General features: G+C 37.6%; 1 protein-coding gene across 3 annotated transcripts in view; it reads right to left on the reverse strand.

Annotated features, from left to right (window-relative positions):
- The window catches only part of LOC149080456 (uncharacterized), a 1,573,269-nt gene that overhangs the window by 909,384 nt on the left and 645,554 nt on the right, over positions 1–18,331 (reverse strand). For all 3 annotated transcript variants that reach the window (XM_089239569.1, XM_089239571.1, XM_089239572.1), the window contains one exon: positions 12,295–12,348. In XM_089239569.1, coding sequence (XP_089095695.1) covers positions 12,295–12,348 — 54 coding nt within the window. The remainder of the gene's footprint in view (positions 1–12,294; positions 12,349–18,331) is intronic.

An 18,331-nucleotide genomic window follows, 5' to 3' on the forward strand; every position in this document is an offset into this window, starting at 1 on the left:
ATTGTAATATTTTATACCGCCCCTCAACAGATCCTTTTTCACGAGAGCGAAAGGGAAACGTTTCTGGGAAAAAATGACGAAAATACTGTGAAATTTTAATGCGACGAAATTGTAATATTTTATACCGCCCCTCAACAGATCCTTTTTCACGAGAGCGAAAGGGAAACGTTTCCTGGAAAAAATGACGAAAATACTGTGAAATTTTAATGCGACGAAATTGTAATATTTTATACCGCCCCTCAACACATACTTTTTCACGAGAGCGAAAGGGAAACGTTTCCGGGAAAAAATTACGAAAATTCTGGGAAATTTTAATGCGACGAAATTGTATTATTTTATACCGCCCCTCAACAGATTCTTTTTCACGATAGCGAAAGGGGAAACGTTTCTGGGATAAAATGACGAAAATTCTGTGAAATTTTAATGCGACGAAATTGTAATATTTTATACCGCCCCTCAACAGATCCTTTTTCACGAGAGCGAAAGGCAAACGTTTCCGGGGAAAAATGACGAAAATTCTGTTAAATTTTAATGCGACGAAATTGTAATATTTTATACCGCCCCTCAACAGATCCTTTTTCACGAGAGCGAAAGGGGAAACGTTTCCGGGAAAAAATAACGAAAATTCTGTGAAATTTTATTGCGACGAAATTGTAATATTTTAGACCGCCCCTCAACAGATCCTTTTTCACGAGAGCGAAAGGGAAAAGTTTCCGGGAAAAAATGACGAAATTTCTGTGAAATTTTAAATCAATGAAATTGTAATATTTTATACCGCCCCTCAAAAGATCCTTTTTGACGAGAGCGAAAGGGGAAACGTTTCCGGGAAAAAATGACGAAAATTCTGTGAAATTTTAATGCGACGAAATTGTAATATTTTATACCGCCCCTCAACAGATCGTTTTTCATGAGAGCGAAAGGGACACGTTTCCTGGAAAAAATGACGAAAATTCTGTGAAATTTTAATTCGCCGAAATTGTAATATTTTATACCGCTCCTCAACTGATACTTTTTCCCGAGAGCGAAAGGGAAACGTTTCTGGGAAAAAATGACGATATTTCTGTGAAATTTTAATGCGACGAAATTGTAATATTTTATACCGCCCCTCAACAGATCCTTTTTCAGGAGAGCGAATAGGAAACGTTTCCGGGAAAAAATTACGAAAATACTGTGAAATTTTAATGCGACGAAATTGTAATATTTTATACCGCCCCTCAACAGATAATTTTTCACGAGAGCGAAAGGGAAACGTTTCCGGGAAAAAATTACGAAAATTCTGTGAAATTTTAATGCGACGAAATTGTAATATTTTACACCGCCCCTCAACAGATCCTTTTTCACTAGAGCGAAGGGGAAACGTTTCTGGGAATAAATGACGAAAATACTGTGAATTTTTAATGCGACGAAATTGTAATATTTTATACCGCCCCTCAACAGATCCTTTTTCACGAGAGCGAAGGGGAAACGTTTCTGGGAAAAAATGACGAAAATACTGTGAAATTTTAATGCGACGAAATTGTAATATTTTATACCGCCCCTCAACAGATCCTTTTTCACGAGAGCGAAAGGGAAACGTTTCCGGGGAAAAATGACGAAAATTCTGTGAAATTTTAATGCGACGAAATTGTAATATTTTATACCGCCCTTCAACAGATCCTTTTTCACGAGAGCGAAAGGGAAACGTTTCCTGGAAAAAATGACGAAAATTCTGTGAAATTTTAATGCGACGAAATTGTAATATTTTATACCGCCCTTCAACAGATCCTTTTTCACGAGAGCGAAAGGGGAAACGTTTGTATATAAAAATGACGAAAATACTGTGAAATTTTAATGCGACGAAATTGTAATATTTTATACCGCCCCTCAACTCATACTTTTTCACGAGAGCGAAAAGGAAACGTTTCCGGGAAAAAATTACGAAAATTCTGGGAAATTTTAATGCGACGAAATTGTATTATTTTATACCGCCCCTCAACAGATTCTTTTTCACGATAGCGAAAGGGGAAACGTTTCTGGGATAAAATAACGAAAATACTGTGAAATTTTAATGCGACGAAATTGTAATATTTTATACCGCCCCTCAACAGATCGTTTTTCACGAGAGCGAAAGGGAAACGTTTCCTGGAAAAAATGACGAAAATTCTGTGAAATTTTAATGCGACGAAATTGTAATATTTTATACCGCCCCTCAACAGATCCTTTTTCACGAGAGCGAAAGGGAAACGTTTCTGGGAAAAAATGACGAAAATACTGTGAAATTTTAATGCGACGAAATTGTAATATTTTATACCGCCCCTCAACTGATACTTTTCACGAGAGCGAAAGGGAAACGTTTCCGGGAAAAAATTACGAAAATTCTGGGAAATTTTAATGCGACGAAATTGTAATATTTTATACCGCCCCTCAACAGATCGTTTTTCACGAGAGCGAAAGGGAAACGTTTCCTGGAAAAAATGACGAAAATTCTGTGAAATTTTAATGCGACGAAATTTTAATATTTTATACCGCCCCTCAACAGATCCTTTTTCACGAGAGCGAAAGGCAAACGTTTCCGGGAAAAAATAACGAAAATTCTGTGAAATTTTATTGCGACGAAATTGTAATATTTTAGACCGCCCCTCAACAGATCCTTTTTCACGAGAGCGAAAGGGAAAAGTTTCCGGGAAAAAATGACGAAATTTCTGTGAAATTTTAAATCAATGAAATTGTAATATTTTATACCGCCCCTCAAAAGATCCTTTTTGACGAGAGCGAAAGGGGAAACGTTTCCGGGAAAAAATGACGAAAATTCTGTGAAATTTTAATGCGACGAAATTGTAATATTTTATACCGCCCCTCAACAGATCGTTTTTCATGAGAGCGAAAGGGACACGTTTCCTGGAAAAAATGACGAAAATTCTGTGAAATTTTAATTCGCCGAAATTGTAATATTTTATACCGCCCCTCAACTGATACTTTTTCCCGAGAGCGAAAGGGAAACGTTTCTGGGAAAAAATGACGATATTTCTGTGAAATTTTAATGCGACGAAATTGTAATATTTTATACCGCCCCTCAACAGATCCTTTTTCACGAGAGCGAATAGGAAACGTTTCCGGGAAAAAATTACGAAAATACTGTGAAATTTTAATGCGACGAAATTGTAATATTTTATACCGCCCCTCAACAGATAATTTTTCACGAGAGCGAAAGGGAAACGTTTCCGGGAAAAAATTACGAAAATTCTGTGAAATTTTAATGCGACGAAATTGTAATATTTTACACCGCCCCTCAACAGATCCTTTTTCACTAGAGCGAAGGGGAAACGTTTCTGGGAATAAATGACGAAAATACTGTGAATTTTTAATGCGACGAAATTGTAATATTTTATACCGCCCCTCAACAGATCCTTTTTCACGAGAGCGAAGGGGAAACGTTTCTGGGAAAAAATGACGAAAATACTGTGAAATTTTAATGCGACGAAATTGTAATATTTTATACCGCCCCTCAACAGATCCTTTTTCACGAGAGCGAAAGGGAAACGTTTCCGGGGAAAAATGACGAAAATTCTGTGAAATTTTAATGCGACGAAATTGTAATATTTTATACCGCCCTTCAACAGATCCTTTTTCACGAGAGCGAAAGGGAAACGTTTCCTGGAAAAAATGACGAAAATTCTGTGAAATTTTAATGCGACGAAATTGTAATATTTTATACCGCCATTCAACAGATCCTTTTTCACGAGAGCGAAAGGGGAAACGTTTGTATATAAAAATGACGAAAATACTGTGAAATTTTAATGCGACGAAATTGTAATATTTTATACCGCCCCTCAACTCATACTTTTTCACGAGAGCGAAAGGGAAACGTTTCCGGGAAAAAATTACGAAAATTCTGGGAAATTTTAATGCGACGAAATTGTATTATTTTATACCGCCCCTCAACAGATTCTTTTTCACGATAGCGAAAGGGGAAACGTTTCTGGGATAAAATAACGAAAATACTGTGAAATTTTAATGCGACGAAATTGTAATATTTTATACCGCCCCTCAACAGATCCTTTTTCACGAGAGCGAAAGGGAAACGTTTCTGGGAAAAAATGACGAAAATACTGTGAAATTTTAATGCGTTGAAATTGTAATATTTTATACCGCCCCTCAAAAGATTCTTTTTGACGAGAGCGAAAGGGAAACGTTTCCGGGAAAAAATTACGATAATTCTCGGAAATTTTAATGCGACGAAATTGTAATATTTTATACCGCCCCGCAACAGATCCTTTTTCACGAGAGCGAAAGGGAAACGTTTCGGGGAAAAAATGAAGAAAATTCTGTGAAATTTTAATGCGACGAAATTGTAATATTTTACACCGCCCCTCAACAGATCCTTTTTCACTAGAGCGAAGGGGAAACGTTTCTGGGAATAAATGACGAAAATACTGTGAATTTTTAATGCGACGAAATTGTAATATTTTACACCGCCCCTCAACAGATCCTTTTTCACTAGAGCGAAGGGGAAACGTTTCTGGGAATAAATGACGAAAATACTGTGAATTTTTAATGCGACGAAATTGTAATATTTTATACCGCCCCTCAACAGATCCTTTTTCACGAGAGCGAAAGGGAAACGTTTCTGGGAATAAATGACGAAAATACTGTGAATTTTTAATGCGACGAAATTGTAATATTTTATACCGCCCCTCAACAGATCCTTTTTCACGAGAGCGAAAGGGAAACGTTTCTGGGAAAAAATGACGAAAATACTGTGAAATTTTAATGCGACGAAATTGTAATATTTTATACCGCCCCTCAACAGATCCTTTTTCACGAGAGCGAAAGGGAAACGTTTCTGGGAAAAAATGACGGAAATACTGTGAAATTTTAATGCGACGAAATTCTAATATTTTATACCGCCCCTCAACAGATCCTTTTTCACGAGAGCGAAAGGGAAACGTTTCCGGGGAAAAATGACGAAAATACTGTGAAATTTTAATGCGACGAAATTGTAATATTTTATACCGCCCCTCAACAGATCGTTTTTCACGAGAGCGAAAGGGAAACGTTTCCTGGAAAAAATGACGAAAATTCTGTGAAATTTTAATGCGACGAAATTGTTATATTTTATACCGCCCTTCAACAGATCCTTTTTCACGAGAGCGAAAGGGGAAACGTTTGTATATAAAAATGACAAAAATACTGTGAAATTTTAATGCGACGAAATTGTAATATTTTATACCGCCCCTCAACTGATACTTTTTCACGAGAGCGAAAGGGAAACGTTTCCGGGAAAAAATTACGAAAATTCTGGGAAATTTTAATGCGACGAAATTGTATTATTCTATACCGCCCCTCAACAGATTCTTTTTCACGATAGCGAAAGGGGAAACGTTTCTGGGATAAAATAACGAAAATACTGTGAAATTTTAATGCGACGAAATTGTAATATTTTATACCGCCCCTCAACAGATCGTTTTTCACGAGAGCGAAAGGGAAACGTTTCCTGGAAAAAATGACGAAAATTCTGTGAAATTTTAATGCGACGAAATTGTAATATTTTATACCGCCCCTCAACAGATCCTTTTTCACGAGAGCGAAAGGCAAACGTTTCCGGGGAAAAATGACGAAAATTCTGTTAAATTTTAATGCGATGAAATTGTAATATTTTATACCGCCCCTCAACAGATCCTTTTTCACGAGAGCGAAAGGGGAAACGTTTCCGGGAAAAAATAACGAAAATTCTGTGAAATTTTATTGCGACGAAATTGTAATATTTTATACCGCCCCTCAACAGACCCTTTTTCACGAGAGCGAAAGGGAAAAGTTTCCGGGAAAAAATGACGAAATTTCTGTGAAATTTTAAATCAATGAAATTGTAATATTTTATACCGCCCCTCAAAAGATCCTTTTTGACGAGAGCGAAAGGGGAAACGTTTCCGGGAAAAAATGACGAAAATTCTGTGAAATTTTAATGCGACGAAATTGTAATATTTTATACCGCCCCTCAACAGATCGTTTTTCACGAGAGCGAAAGGGACACGTTTCCTGGAAAAAATGACGAAAATTCTGTGAAATTTTAATTCGCCGAAATTGTAATATTTTATACCGCCCCTCAACTGATACTTTTTCCCGAGAGCGAAAGGGAAACGTTTCTGGGAAAAAATGACGATATTTCTGTGAAATTTTAATGCGACGAAATTGTAATATTTTATACCGCCCCTCAACAGATCCTTTTTCACGAGAGCGAATAGGAAACGTTTCCGGGAAAAAATTACGAAAATACTGTGAAATTTTAATGCGACGAAATTGTAATATTTTATACCGCCCCTCAACAGATAATTTTTCACGAGAGCGAAAGGGAAACGTTTCCGGGAAAAAATTACGAAAATTCTCGGAAATTTTAATGCGACGAAATTGTAATATTTTATACCGCCCCGCAACAGATCCTTTTTCACGAGAGCGAAAGGGAAACGTTTCGGGGAAAAAATGAAGAAAATTCTGTGAAATTTTAATGCGACGAAATTGTAATATTTTACACCGCCCCTCAACAGATCCTTTTTCACTAGAGCGAAGGGGAAACGTTTCTGGGAATAAATGACGAAAATACTGTGAATTTTTAATGCGACGAAATTGTAATATTTTATACCGCCCACAACAGATCCTTTTTCACGAGAGCGAAAGGGAAACGTTTCTGGGAAAAAATGACGGAAATACTGTGAAATTTTAATGCGACGAAATTCTAATATTTTATACCGCCCCTCAACAGATCGTTTTTCACGAGAGCGAAAGGGAAACGTTTCCTGGAAAAAATGACGAAAATTCTGTGAAATTTTAATGCGACGAAATTGTAATATTTTATACCGCCCTTCAACAGATCCTTTTTCACGAGAGCGAAAGGGGAAACGTTTGTATATAAAAATGACGAAAATACTGTGAAATTTTAATGCGACGAAATTGTAATATTTTATACCGCCCCTCAACAGATTCTTTTTCACAATAGCGAAAGGGGAAACGTTTCTGGGATAAAATAACGAAAATACTGTGAAATTTTAATGCGACGAAATTGTAATATTTTATACCGCCCCTCAACAGATCGTTTTTCACGAGAGCGAAAGGGAAACGTTTCCTGGAAAAAATGACGAAAATTCTGTGAAATTTTAATGCGACGAAATTGTAATATTTTATACCGCCCCTCAACAGATCCGCTTTCACGACAGCGAAAGGGGAAACGTTTCTGGGAAAAAATGACGAAAATACTGTGAAATTTTAAGGCGACGAAATTGTAATATTTTATACCGCCCCTCAACAGATCCTTTTTCACGAGAGCGAAAGGGGAAACGTTTCCGGGAAAAAATGACGAAAATACTGTGAAATTTTAAGGCGACGAAATTGTAATATTTTATACCGCCCCTCAACAGATCGTTTTTCACGAGAGCGAAAGGGAAACGTTTCCTGGAAAAAATGACGAAAATTCTGTGAAATTTTAATGCGACGAAATTGTAATATTTTATACCGCCCCTCAACAGATTCGCTTTCACGACAGCGAAAGGGGAAACGTTTCTGGGAAAAAATGACGAAGATACTGTGAAATTTTAATGCGACGAAATTATAATATTTTATACCGCCCCTTAACAGATACTTTTTCACGAGAGCGAAAGGGGAAACGTTTCCGGGAAAAAATGACGAAAATTCTGTGAAATTTTATAACAATGAAATTGTAATATTTTATACCGCCCCTCAAGAGATCCTTTTTCACTAGAGCGAAGGGGAAATGTTTCTGGGAATAAATGACGAAAATACTGTGAAATTTTAATGCGACGAAATTGTAATATTTTATACCGCCCCTCAACAGATCCTTTTTCACGAGAGCGAAAGGGGAAACGTTTCCGGGAAAAATGACGAAAATTCTGTGAAATTTTAAATCAATGAAATTGTAATATTTTATACCGCCCCTCAACTGGTCCTTTTTCACGAGAGCGAAAGGGAAACGTTTCCGGGTAAAAATGACGAAAATTCTGTTAAATTTTAATGCGACGAAATTGTAATATTTTATACCGCCCCTCAACAGATCCTTTTTCACGAGAGCGAAAGGGGAAACGTTTCCGGGAAAAAATGACGAAAATTCTGTGAAATTTTAAATCAATGAAATTGTAATATTTTATACCGCCCCTCAACAGATCCTTTTTCACGAGAGCGAAAGGGGAAACGTTTCTGTTAAAAAATGACGAAAATTCTGGGAAATTTTAATGCGACGAAATTGTATTATTTTATACCGCCCCTCAACTGATACTTTTTCACGAGAGCGAAAGGGAAACGTTTCCGGGAAAAAATTACGAAAATTCTGGGAAATTTTAATGCGACGAAATTTTATTATTTTATACCGCCCCTCAACAGATCCTTTTTCACGAGAGCGAAAGGGAAACGTTTCGGGGAAAAAATGAAGAAAATTCTGTGAAATTTTAATGCGACGAAATTGTAATATTTTACACCGCCCCTCAACAGATCCTTTTTCACTAGAGCGAAGTTGAAACGTTTCTGGGAATAAATGACGAAAATACTGTGAAATTTTAATGCGACGAAATTGTAATATTTTATACCGCCCCTCAACAGATCCTTTTTCACGAGAGCGAAAGGGAAACGTTTCCGGGGACAAATTACGAAAATACTGTGAAATTTTAATGCGACGAAATTGTAATATTTTATACCGCCCCTCAACAGGTCGTTTTTCACGAGAGCGAAAGGGAAACGTTTCCTGGAACAAATGACGAAAATTCTGTGAAATTTTAATGCGACGAAATTGTAATATTTTATACCGCCCTTCAACAGATCCTTTTTCACGAGAGCGAAAGGGGAAACGTTTGTGGATAAAAATGACGAAAATACTGTGAAATTTTAATGCGACGAAATTGTATTATTTTATACCGCCCCTCAACAGATACTTTTTCACGAGAACGAAAGGGAAACGTTTCCGGGAAAAAATTACGAAAATTCTCGGAAATTTTAATGCGACGAAATGGTAATATTTTATACCACCCCTCAACAGATACTTTTTCTCGATAGCGAAAGGGAAACGTTTCCGGGAAAAAATGACGAAAATTCTGTGAAATTTTAATGCGACGAAATTTTAATATTTTATACCGCCCCTCAACAGATCGTTTTTCACGAGAGCGAAAGGGAAACGTTTCCTGGAAAAAATGACGAAAATTCTGTGAAATTTTAATGCGACGAAATTGTAATATTTTATACCGCCCCTCAACAGATCCTTTTTCACGAGAGCGAAAGGGGAAACGTTTCTGGGAAAAAATGACGAAAATACTGTGAAATTTTAAGGCGACGAAATTGTATTATTTTATACCAACCCTTAACAGATACTTTTTCACGAGAGCGAAAGGGAAACGTTTCGATGAAAAAATGAAGGAAATTCTGTGAAATTTTAACGGCCCTGCATAAAGGAGGAATCTATAATTCTGGGATGTCATAAATAATGGATCCACACTGATAATTTGCGATTAACGACCACGTATATATTTATCGCTAATAACAATCATTTTCATAATGATACGCTGGCATTACGGTTGCCATAATTATTACGGTTGCGTCATCGAGGTGTATGGATAACTTCTCGCTTGCTCTCATTAACGGTGATATTTTGTTTAGAAAGTATCGAAATTAGCTTCTGCGGATTATAGGCATGTATTTTTATTCAGTGTCTAACTAATTCTGTTGTGTCTCTATCTTGATTGAAGTATAATTATTTAAATCTTTATGCAATAATATTATAATATAATAACATTAGGCAATAATAATGTTCGAAACAACGGTTTTATACAAGAAGTCATTAAAAACATATAACAGGACTTATAGTGTTTTGAGGATTAATGGGTTTATTGCAGCGCTTCTCAACCTTTTTGGACCCACGGAGCCCTTTCCGGTATGTAATTTCTATGGCGGAGCCCCGTAGGCCTATTTTTTATTTATTCATCTAAGTTTCTGACCTATTTTTATTATTCAAAAATATTAATAATTATTTTTTTCAAATTTACTGGTTTTTTTTATTTATTTTCCTCGAGTGGCCACGGAGCCCCTGGGAGTTCACACGGGGCCCTAAGGGCTCTACGGAGCACTGGTTGAGAACCGCTGGTTTATTGGAATCCCCCAATATTGCCAAACTGATTGATTTGGCATGAACATGCTGGTAGGGTTACTAGTTGGCGAGATGTCACTTTTCCCGCTCAAAGGCTTCTCTTCTTTACCCTTCAGAACGCCTGCTGTTATTTTCGCTCTCTCCGCCTCTTCAGTATGTGAGGGGACATCGAGATGAGCATCGATGTATTTTCTCTTTTGAAATCGCTCTCTTTGTCGACTCCCCAGTATGTGTTCGGATTTTTTTTCACTTTTGGTGCTCTCTCTTCTTTTCGATTCCCATTGTGCTTAACCCAGCCGTCTATCCTAATTTAAAAGTTTGACGATTGTTGTGGTAGCATTTTACGGATTAATTCCCCCCCCCCCCGTCATTTTTTTAGACGTGAATATTTTTTCAAAATCTTACTGGGACTACGAGATAGCATAGATATTTCGCAAATTTCCGCCCATCCCATTGCGCTTTTTGCATGGAAAACTACACTATGTGCAACAGAACTTCCTTCTGACGAAAGAACAGTGCTGCAACTAGGAAGGGAGCGGGAGGAGGTGTGGTTTCCCGGGCGTAGTATAAGAAGGGGCGCAAATTCCATCCCTTAAATTTCATCTTTCCAATTGTCCCTGAATAGTTTTTAATAACAAACGTACTGCCCACATTCCAGGCGGCCGATAATTCTACCACGTAAAAAATCATCCACATGCGTCCTCTGTGTCATAACTATTCGCTTATGGCACTGAGCGCCTTACAGGACTCTTGTGAACAATTTTACTTCTTTGCCACCATTCCTTATATACCCCCCTCTTACACTCTCGTCATTGTGACGTACTATCGGCATCATCTGGTGGCTTCCTGAAATTTGCATATCATTCTTGCAGATGTGTGTGATAATTCTACAGGTGAAATTTTTACTTTAGATTTCGATTTCCGTGTGATTCTGAATTATCCTTAATTTATGGACGTGAGTGTATTATGCGACATGGCTAGATTAACTGCATCGCTATCTGTTAGTCAGAAAAGAGAACTAGTCTCGCATCATTATTTTTTATTTTTTGGCAATAATTCCGGCTTCATAGCCACCATTTCTGTGCAAGTAGAATCTTCATTGGTTCGCGAGATATTGAATTTCAAATGTTTTCCTGACTTTTGGATCACCTGGTAGTTTTAATTACATTAATATCCCTTCTCTCATATAATTTGTCTAAAATAAACTTTACCGGAAATTTAAAAGTAAATATTGTTTTGGTAACTTTTCTTGTTTTATAGAGTATGTTTCTAGTTTTTTTAGGGAGCATTTTTTTCTCTCTCTCTCTCTCATGGAGCATTTTGAAGCAGTTCTTAGGTCATAAAAATCGTTGCGCTATTTATGATATTTCACGAGATGGAGAATTAATAGTTTGAATTCGTAAAAACTTATAGCAAATACAGAATAACTTTAAGCTCGTTTATTCAAATGGATTTGCCAATATTATCTGGTAAAATCCAGAACAGCGACAGTTATATATCTTGCTGCTAATACATAATTTTAACGTCTTTTTACAAATCTGGGAAAGTTTCGGGAATTGATCATTTTAGTTCGTATGAAACATCAAGAAGTTATAAAAACATCAAAAAATTTATTTGACAAAATCTCGGTGAATACTTCTGCAGGTAAATTATTTTCACTACGTGAAAGAGTAAAAGTCATACAAAATGCGTTTTGTTGGCTTGTTTTTCTGATTGAGGGCCGTATTAAAAATTATTTCTATTTTTCAATGAACTAAAATATTAAGAAAGTGCACCTACCACAGTTGAATTTCCTTTTCTTTATTGGTAGTTTTTCTGATTAGAGGCAATTAAAAAAAATTTCACTGTTCTATATTTTTTTCAATTATTATTTCATGGTGATGCCACTATCACATTCGTATTTCCGTTTTTTCCCTAGTCAGTAATCTTTGTATGCAATTTCACATTTATTATCAATCTTTCGGAGTTTTAATTTTTTCTCCCCATGCAAATTGACGTGAGCTTGCTTTTTCCATCATTGGTCCAGCGAATGAAATCTTTGCCGTCAGTGGCTGGTAGTGCCTGTGCTAACGTGATATTTTATCGGTGCAACCATTGAGCACATAAACGTTTAAGCATTCATTTTAATAAAGAGATTCAAAATTCTAAAAATTAAAAAACAAACAATGAATCCAACGTACTTGATCTCCTTTAACTCCAGGAAAACCCATCAGACCGGGCAATCCTTGTACACCCTTTGAAAATAAGAGACAATTTAATATATATATATATGTTACAGTAAAAAAAAGCCCGAAGAGTGGTAAAACGGTTACACCTAGTGTGTACGAGGAGGTTCTTATATATATAGGTTAGAGTTTAACCGAGAGGATGAACTCTCTCTCTCTCCTAGGTTAGTCGAGTTTGTAAAAGACCGAAAAACGCTTGTAAAAACGTGTACATTTCGGACATTTACCAAATTTCCTGAAAATTAGTAAAAAAATGCGATTTCCATAATTTTCATAAATTTGGAAGCTTGTCATTTATTAATCACAACGATCCTGATGCCAATTAAGAAAATGATTAATTGACTAATTGGTCAGTCAAAAGTCCATGAATTTATCTAATTTTTCACATGCCATCGAGTGCACATTTTTCGGATATATTAATGATAATTGGCAAAAAACTGTTATTACAGCTCATTTCGGGCTTTTTCCACCTCGGCAACAACCAAACCCAATCGGCTATAGTCCGTTTTCCTCTATAGTTATCGAGTGCGAGCCAACACAGCTTTATAAATTTGAAAACTTGTCATCTATTAATCATCATGAACTTGTTAGTTCCTTATGGTTATTCATGGATTACTTAAAATCATGAATTCATTTACAAATTTTGAAAAAAATATGTTATTATACAGTTGTGATATCAATCGTAATAACTGTAATTTACAAATTCTGAAAATCATTGATTACGATTGTCTTGGCAAATTCATTGAATTTAATTTATAATTTTCCCAGCTAATGTTTTTCGAATAGCCAAAAATCGTATATATATTCCTATTAATTATCTTTAAATGAATTTCCAATCAAAGTTGGTTCAAAGAATTACTCTCTAAATCATTGTCATTCCTTAAGCAGCGTGGGTTCCAAGCGCAGTTGGTGGTGGAGTTATTCCATTTTATTTTCTGCAACTTTTGGAAGTGCTAGATATCCTGTTTGATAAAAAAAAAAGCCAGCCAGAGATTCAAAACTGAACTCTAACCAGATTCTGAACTATCCTGTATGAATACCTTTTTTACTCCTTTTTTTTTACAAAAAAATGGCTAAATTTTGTCGGACAGTGTTACTCAACGGGAATTTTTGAAGCTTTTTTAAAGTGTGCTTTACTCTAGATATTTTGAAAGGCCTCGTGTGTGAGGCATTATCTTATTAGCACTGCTCCCTCCCAGGGGCGGCTCGATCTTATCCGCCGCCGGGAACCGTCGTGAAACAGTTTAGTTTTATCCGAGGATGATGTCATATATATTCTCCGCTATCCATACGAAGATTTTTTTAACAGCTGGCGATGCGAAGATACATTTAGGAAAGTGAGAAAATATTCATTTGTCCTTGCAGGGAATCGAGCCCACATCATTTCATTTCCCGGGTGAAAGCACTAGACTACGAAGGCAACGAATATGTCAATTTTCCTAGGAGCTCGTGTGCACTGAACGGGACTGTACATGGAGGTCTTCACACAGACTGCAGTCAAAACTTTCGTAGCAGAGAGTGGCATCATTTTCGGATAAATTGTCATCTCATCTGGTGGCAGTGTCAGAAATTATGAGCTTTGGTCTGAGTTTTGTCTGGCCGTCCATGTGCAGCCCCATTCAGCACACACAAGCTCTAAGCAAAGAGGATTCGTTTTTCACTCTGTGGTCTAGTACGCTCACCCGGCAAGTGAGAGGACGTGGGTCTCCACAAGGGAACTTGAATTTTCTTTCCTGAATTTATCTCCCAGCAGTCAAAACCTTCGTAGTAATAGCAGCGAGAGACATCATCATCGGATATTATCAAAGACTTTGCAAGTAGGAAATAAAAGCGTTAGGGGGGCGAGAGACCTTCAATGCCTGTGCTTAGAAATATTCACACTGTAATTCTGCCTCAGATTAATTACTTCGGAAATATAAAATTTCATTTATTTATAGATTTAATATCGATTAAAATATACTTGTAAGGATCAATATACTTGTAATTACTGTATTTTCAACTCATAAATTGTGATAATAACGACTATAAATAATAAAATTCGTCTCACCATATTTGTCATCATTTTATCATAACTTTTTAGCATTCAGTAAAAGAGTTTGCAAAGATATAACAGGTTTTATTTGGCAAGCCACTCAAAGATATAACAAAATGTTTTGATTTCATCTAAATGCTACGGATATGTGTGTGTGTGAAATGCTTCTCTCTCATATATATATATATAAACTGAAGAGCCAAAAAAAACTGGTCCAGGCATGCGTATGCAAATAAAGAAATATGGAACCAATTAGAGTACGGAGCTGCGGTCGGCAACGCCTATGTAACACAACAAGTGTCTGGCATAGTTGTTAGATCGGTTACTGCTGCTACAATGGCAGGTTATCGAGATTTAAGTGAGTTTGAACGTGGTGTTATAGTCGGCGCACTAGAGATGGGACATAGCATCTCCGAGGTAGCGATGAAATTTGGATTTCAGTGACAGACGTGCAACCCTTCCGCGAATTGCTGCAGATTTCAATGCTGGGCCATCGTCAGCGTCCGAACCATTCAACGAAACATCATCGATATGGGCTTTCGGAGCCGAAGGTACACTCGTGTACCCTTGATGACTGCACGACGCAAAGCTTTACGCCTCGCCTGGGCCCAACAATACCGACATTGGACTGTTGAGGACTGGAAACACGTTGCCTGGTCTGACGAGTCTCGGTTCCAATTGCTTCGAGCTGATGTATTTGTACGGGTATGGAGACAACCTCATGAATCCATGGACCCTACATGTCAACAGGGGACTGTTCAAGCTGGTGGAGGCTCTGTGATGGTATGGGGCGTGTGCAGTTGGCGTGATATGGGACCCCTGATACGTCTAGATACGACTCTGACAGGTGACAGGCACGTAAGCATCCTGTCTGATCACCTGCACCCATTCATGTCGATTGTGCATTCCGACGGACTTGGACAATTTCAGCAGGACAATGCGACCTCCCACACGTCCAGAATTGCTACAAAGTGGCTCCAGGAACACTCTTCTGACTTTAGACACTTCCGCTGGCCACCAAAATCCCCAGACATGAACATTATTGAACATATCTGGGATGCCTTGCAACGTGCTGTTCAGAAGAGATCTCCACCCCCTCTTACTCCTACGGATTTATGGACAGCCCTGCAGGATTCATGGTGTCAATTACCTCCAGCACTACTTCAGACATTAGTCGAGTCCATACCACGTCGTGTTGCGGCACTTCTGCGGGCTCGCGGGGGCCCTACACGATATTAGGCAGGTGAACCAGTTTTTTTGGCTCTTCAGTGTATATATATTTGAAATAATACTCAACAAGCACAATACTTCTTTTATTCTTAACTTCACATTCGTGAGAATATAATTTTCCCATAATGAACAATATAAAAGTAAAAAACTGATCGCAGCTGAAATTCTCTCGATGAATACTCTCGAATATACCCTCCCTCCTTCATCAAGGGTGTTTTGTCCAAGCATTTACATAAATTCTGTAACTGTAAGATTTTTCGTCGGTGGGCCACAGCAAAAAATTTCGAAGGCCACATGTGGCCATTGAGCCATGTGTTGAAAGCTCCTTGGCTAGAGCCTCCGAAGAACACAAGAAAAAAAAAATGAGCGAGTGGACAGTATAAGTGAGCGTAGTAACTGTTGGGTCCCTGGAATAATTGTTGCTCGACGATTTTTTGCCCAGCTCCAATTTTCAAAGTAGCCTACGGTTGAACCCTGGTCCTATTTGGTATATGTGCAAAATTTGGTGATGACCGGCTTCTGGCACAACTCGGTAGTAAATTGCCCATGGCGATAGACCAGAGTTGTGTTCTGTTTAAAAAAATTAAAGTATAAGTGAACACGCACAAGTATATTCACAGATCTATCTCAATATTAGAAATTATTCGCTTTACTCTCTACCAATAGTAAAGTTTCACACACACAAAGAAGATTAAGTCGTTTTCAAGGAAGTACGCATGCGGTGCTTCAGAGATTTCTGGAGGAGATGATACATATTACCGATCAAAACCAGCTACAGCAGCATGCCACAAGACTGACAGAAGTAATAAAAATTAACTGCAAGGTATCTTCGATGAGGCTCTGTACGCAAGCTACTACGGCATATGGTATTCCCTATAAGGCAGTATTTCGGCCCAGGCGAACGTAGATGCACCTTCCAGTGCAGTCCAGCTCCACACCAAACGATATAATAGAGCAACATCTCTCAAGCCTTTTTCTAAAGGCGTTTACATCAATACCGTTCCAAAACGACCATCTGAACAGCCCTCCTCTTGCATAGCCACCATTTGAGATACATGAGATATTACAAATAACACAGGGCGATTCAGAAAAGTTGGGAAAAGCTTTATTCGAAGGGCTCGAACACTTTTCAAATGAGCAATAATGCAAACCAAATCTAGCTCCTGGAAGAGGCTCTGCACACAAGCTACTACGAAATACTGCCATATGGTATGCCTTATAAGGTAGTATTTCGGTCCAGGCGAACGCAGATGCAATTTCCAGTTCAGCTCCACACCAGAAGGTATAGCAGAGCAGCATCTGGCAAGCCTTTTTCCAGAGGTGTGTACATCAATACCAATCCAAAACGACCATGTTAACAGCCCTATTGCATAAACACCATTTGAGGATCATGTCTTACGAATAATACACGATGATTCAGAAAAGATGGAAAAAACTTCAAGAAGTGATAGTTCACACCAATAGAAACAATTGTCATCAAAGAATGCGTGGACTAACATGAAACGCAAACGCTGCTGCACGGAAGTTAAAACGGCATTCCTGTTGAAATTTATCGAGTGAAAGAGAACACCATGCATGCAAATGTAATCTGAGGAAGAAGAAGAAGCCGTATGCAAATCTGCGTCACAGTGAATAAAAGGCGCGGACGCCAGCTCGGTGAAGTTACTCAAGATTGCAATCATTCTAACAGTTGTATCGTACGGTATAATGGCAGGCTGGCGTCCAGGCCTTTTATTTACTGTAACGCAAATTTGCGTACGGTTCCTTCTTCTTCCCCAGGTTACATTTGCATGGATGGTGTTCTTTTTCTCCCGATAAATTTCAACAGGAATGCCGTTTTAATGTTTTCGGAGCGGATGTTTCGAAACGCGCTAGCACGTTTGTGTATCATGTTAGACCATGCATTCTATGATGGCAAATTTTCCTATTGGTGTGTACTGTTACCTCTTAAAGCTTTTCCCATCTTTTCTGAATCACACTGTAGATGGACACAACCCGAAAAAAGCAGCAGGGCCGGACAATCTCACCAATCACATAGTACAAGCCATTGTACGTGCCAATATCCACTATTTCAAAAGTTTCTTCAGTCATTGCTTACAAATCTGCACTCCCCCCCCCAGCATTCAAACCTGGAAGGCTGGTGCTACTTTCCAAGAGGGGACTTAGCGTAACCAACTTGATTCACCCCATTACGCTGACTTCTAATTTAAGAAAATTAGAAAATTAGCAATTTTACTAATTTTCACGAATTTGAATAACTAATTAGATAATAATGATTTTAATTAGCATCGGGATCGTTGTGATTAGTAAATGACAAATTTTCAAATTTATGAAATCACACTTTTACTAGTTTTCATGAATTTCAATGACTAATTAGTTTAATAATTATGATTTTAATTATCATCAGGATCATTGTGATTATTAAATGACAATTTTTCAAAATTATGAAAATTAGAACATTCGCATTTTTACTCATTTTCATAAAAGTTGGTAAATGTCAGCATTGTGTTTACAAGTGCTTGGTAAATGTTCGAAATGTATACGTTTAGTCGCTTTTCGGGCTTTTACCAAATCGATTTGATAAAACCTAGGATTTACCACTCTTCGGTCTTTTACCGTAACATATATAATTATATGTATATATACACGCACACACGGGGTGTTCTGTTAATGAACCGACAAACTCAGGGTTGTTAGTAGGCATCAAGAGGAACAAAAATTGCAATGAAA

This window comes from Pholcus phalangioides, unplaced genomic scaffold, assembly GCF_987345545.1.
Source record: "Pholcus phalangioides strain wild (caught in Gottingen) unplaced genomic scaffold, Ppha-v1.0 ptg000011l_1, whole genome shotgun sequence".
In the NCBI taxonomy this organism is placed as follows: Eukaryota; Metazoa; Arthropoda; class Arachnida; order Araneae; family Pholcidae; genus Pholcus; species Pholcus phalangioides.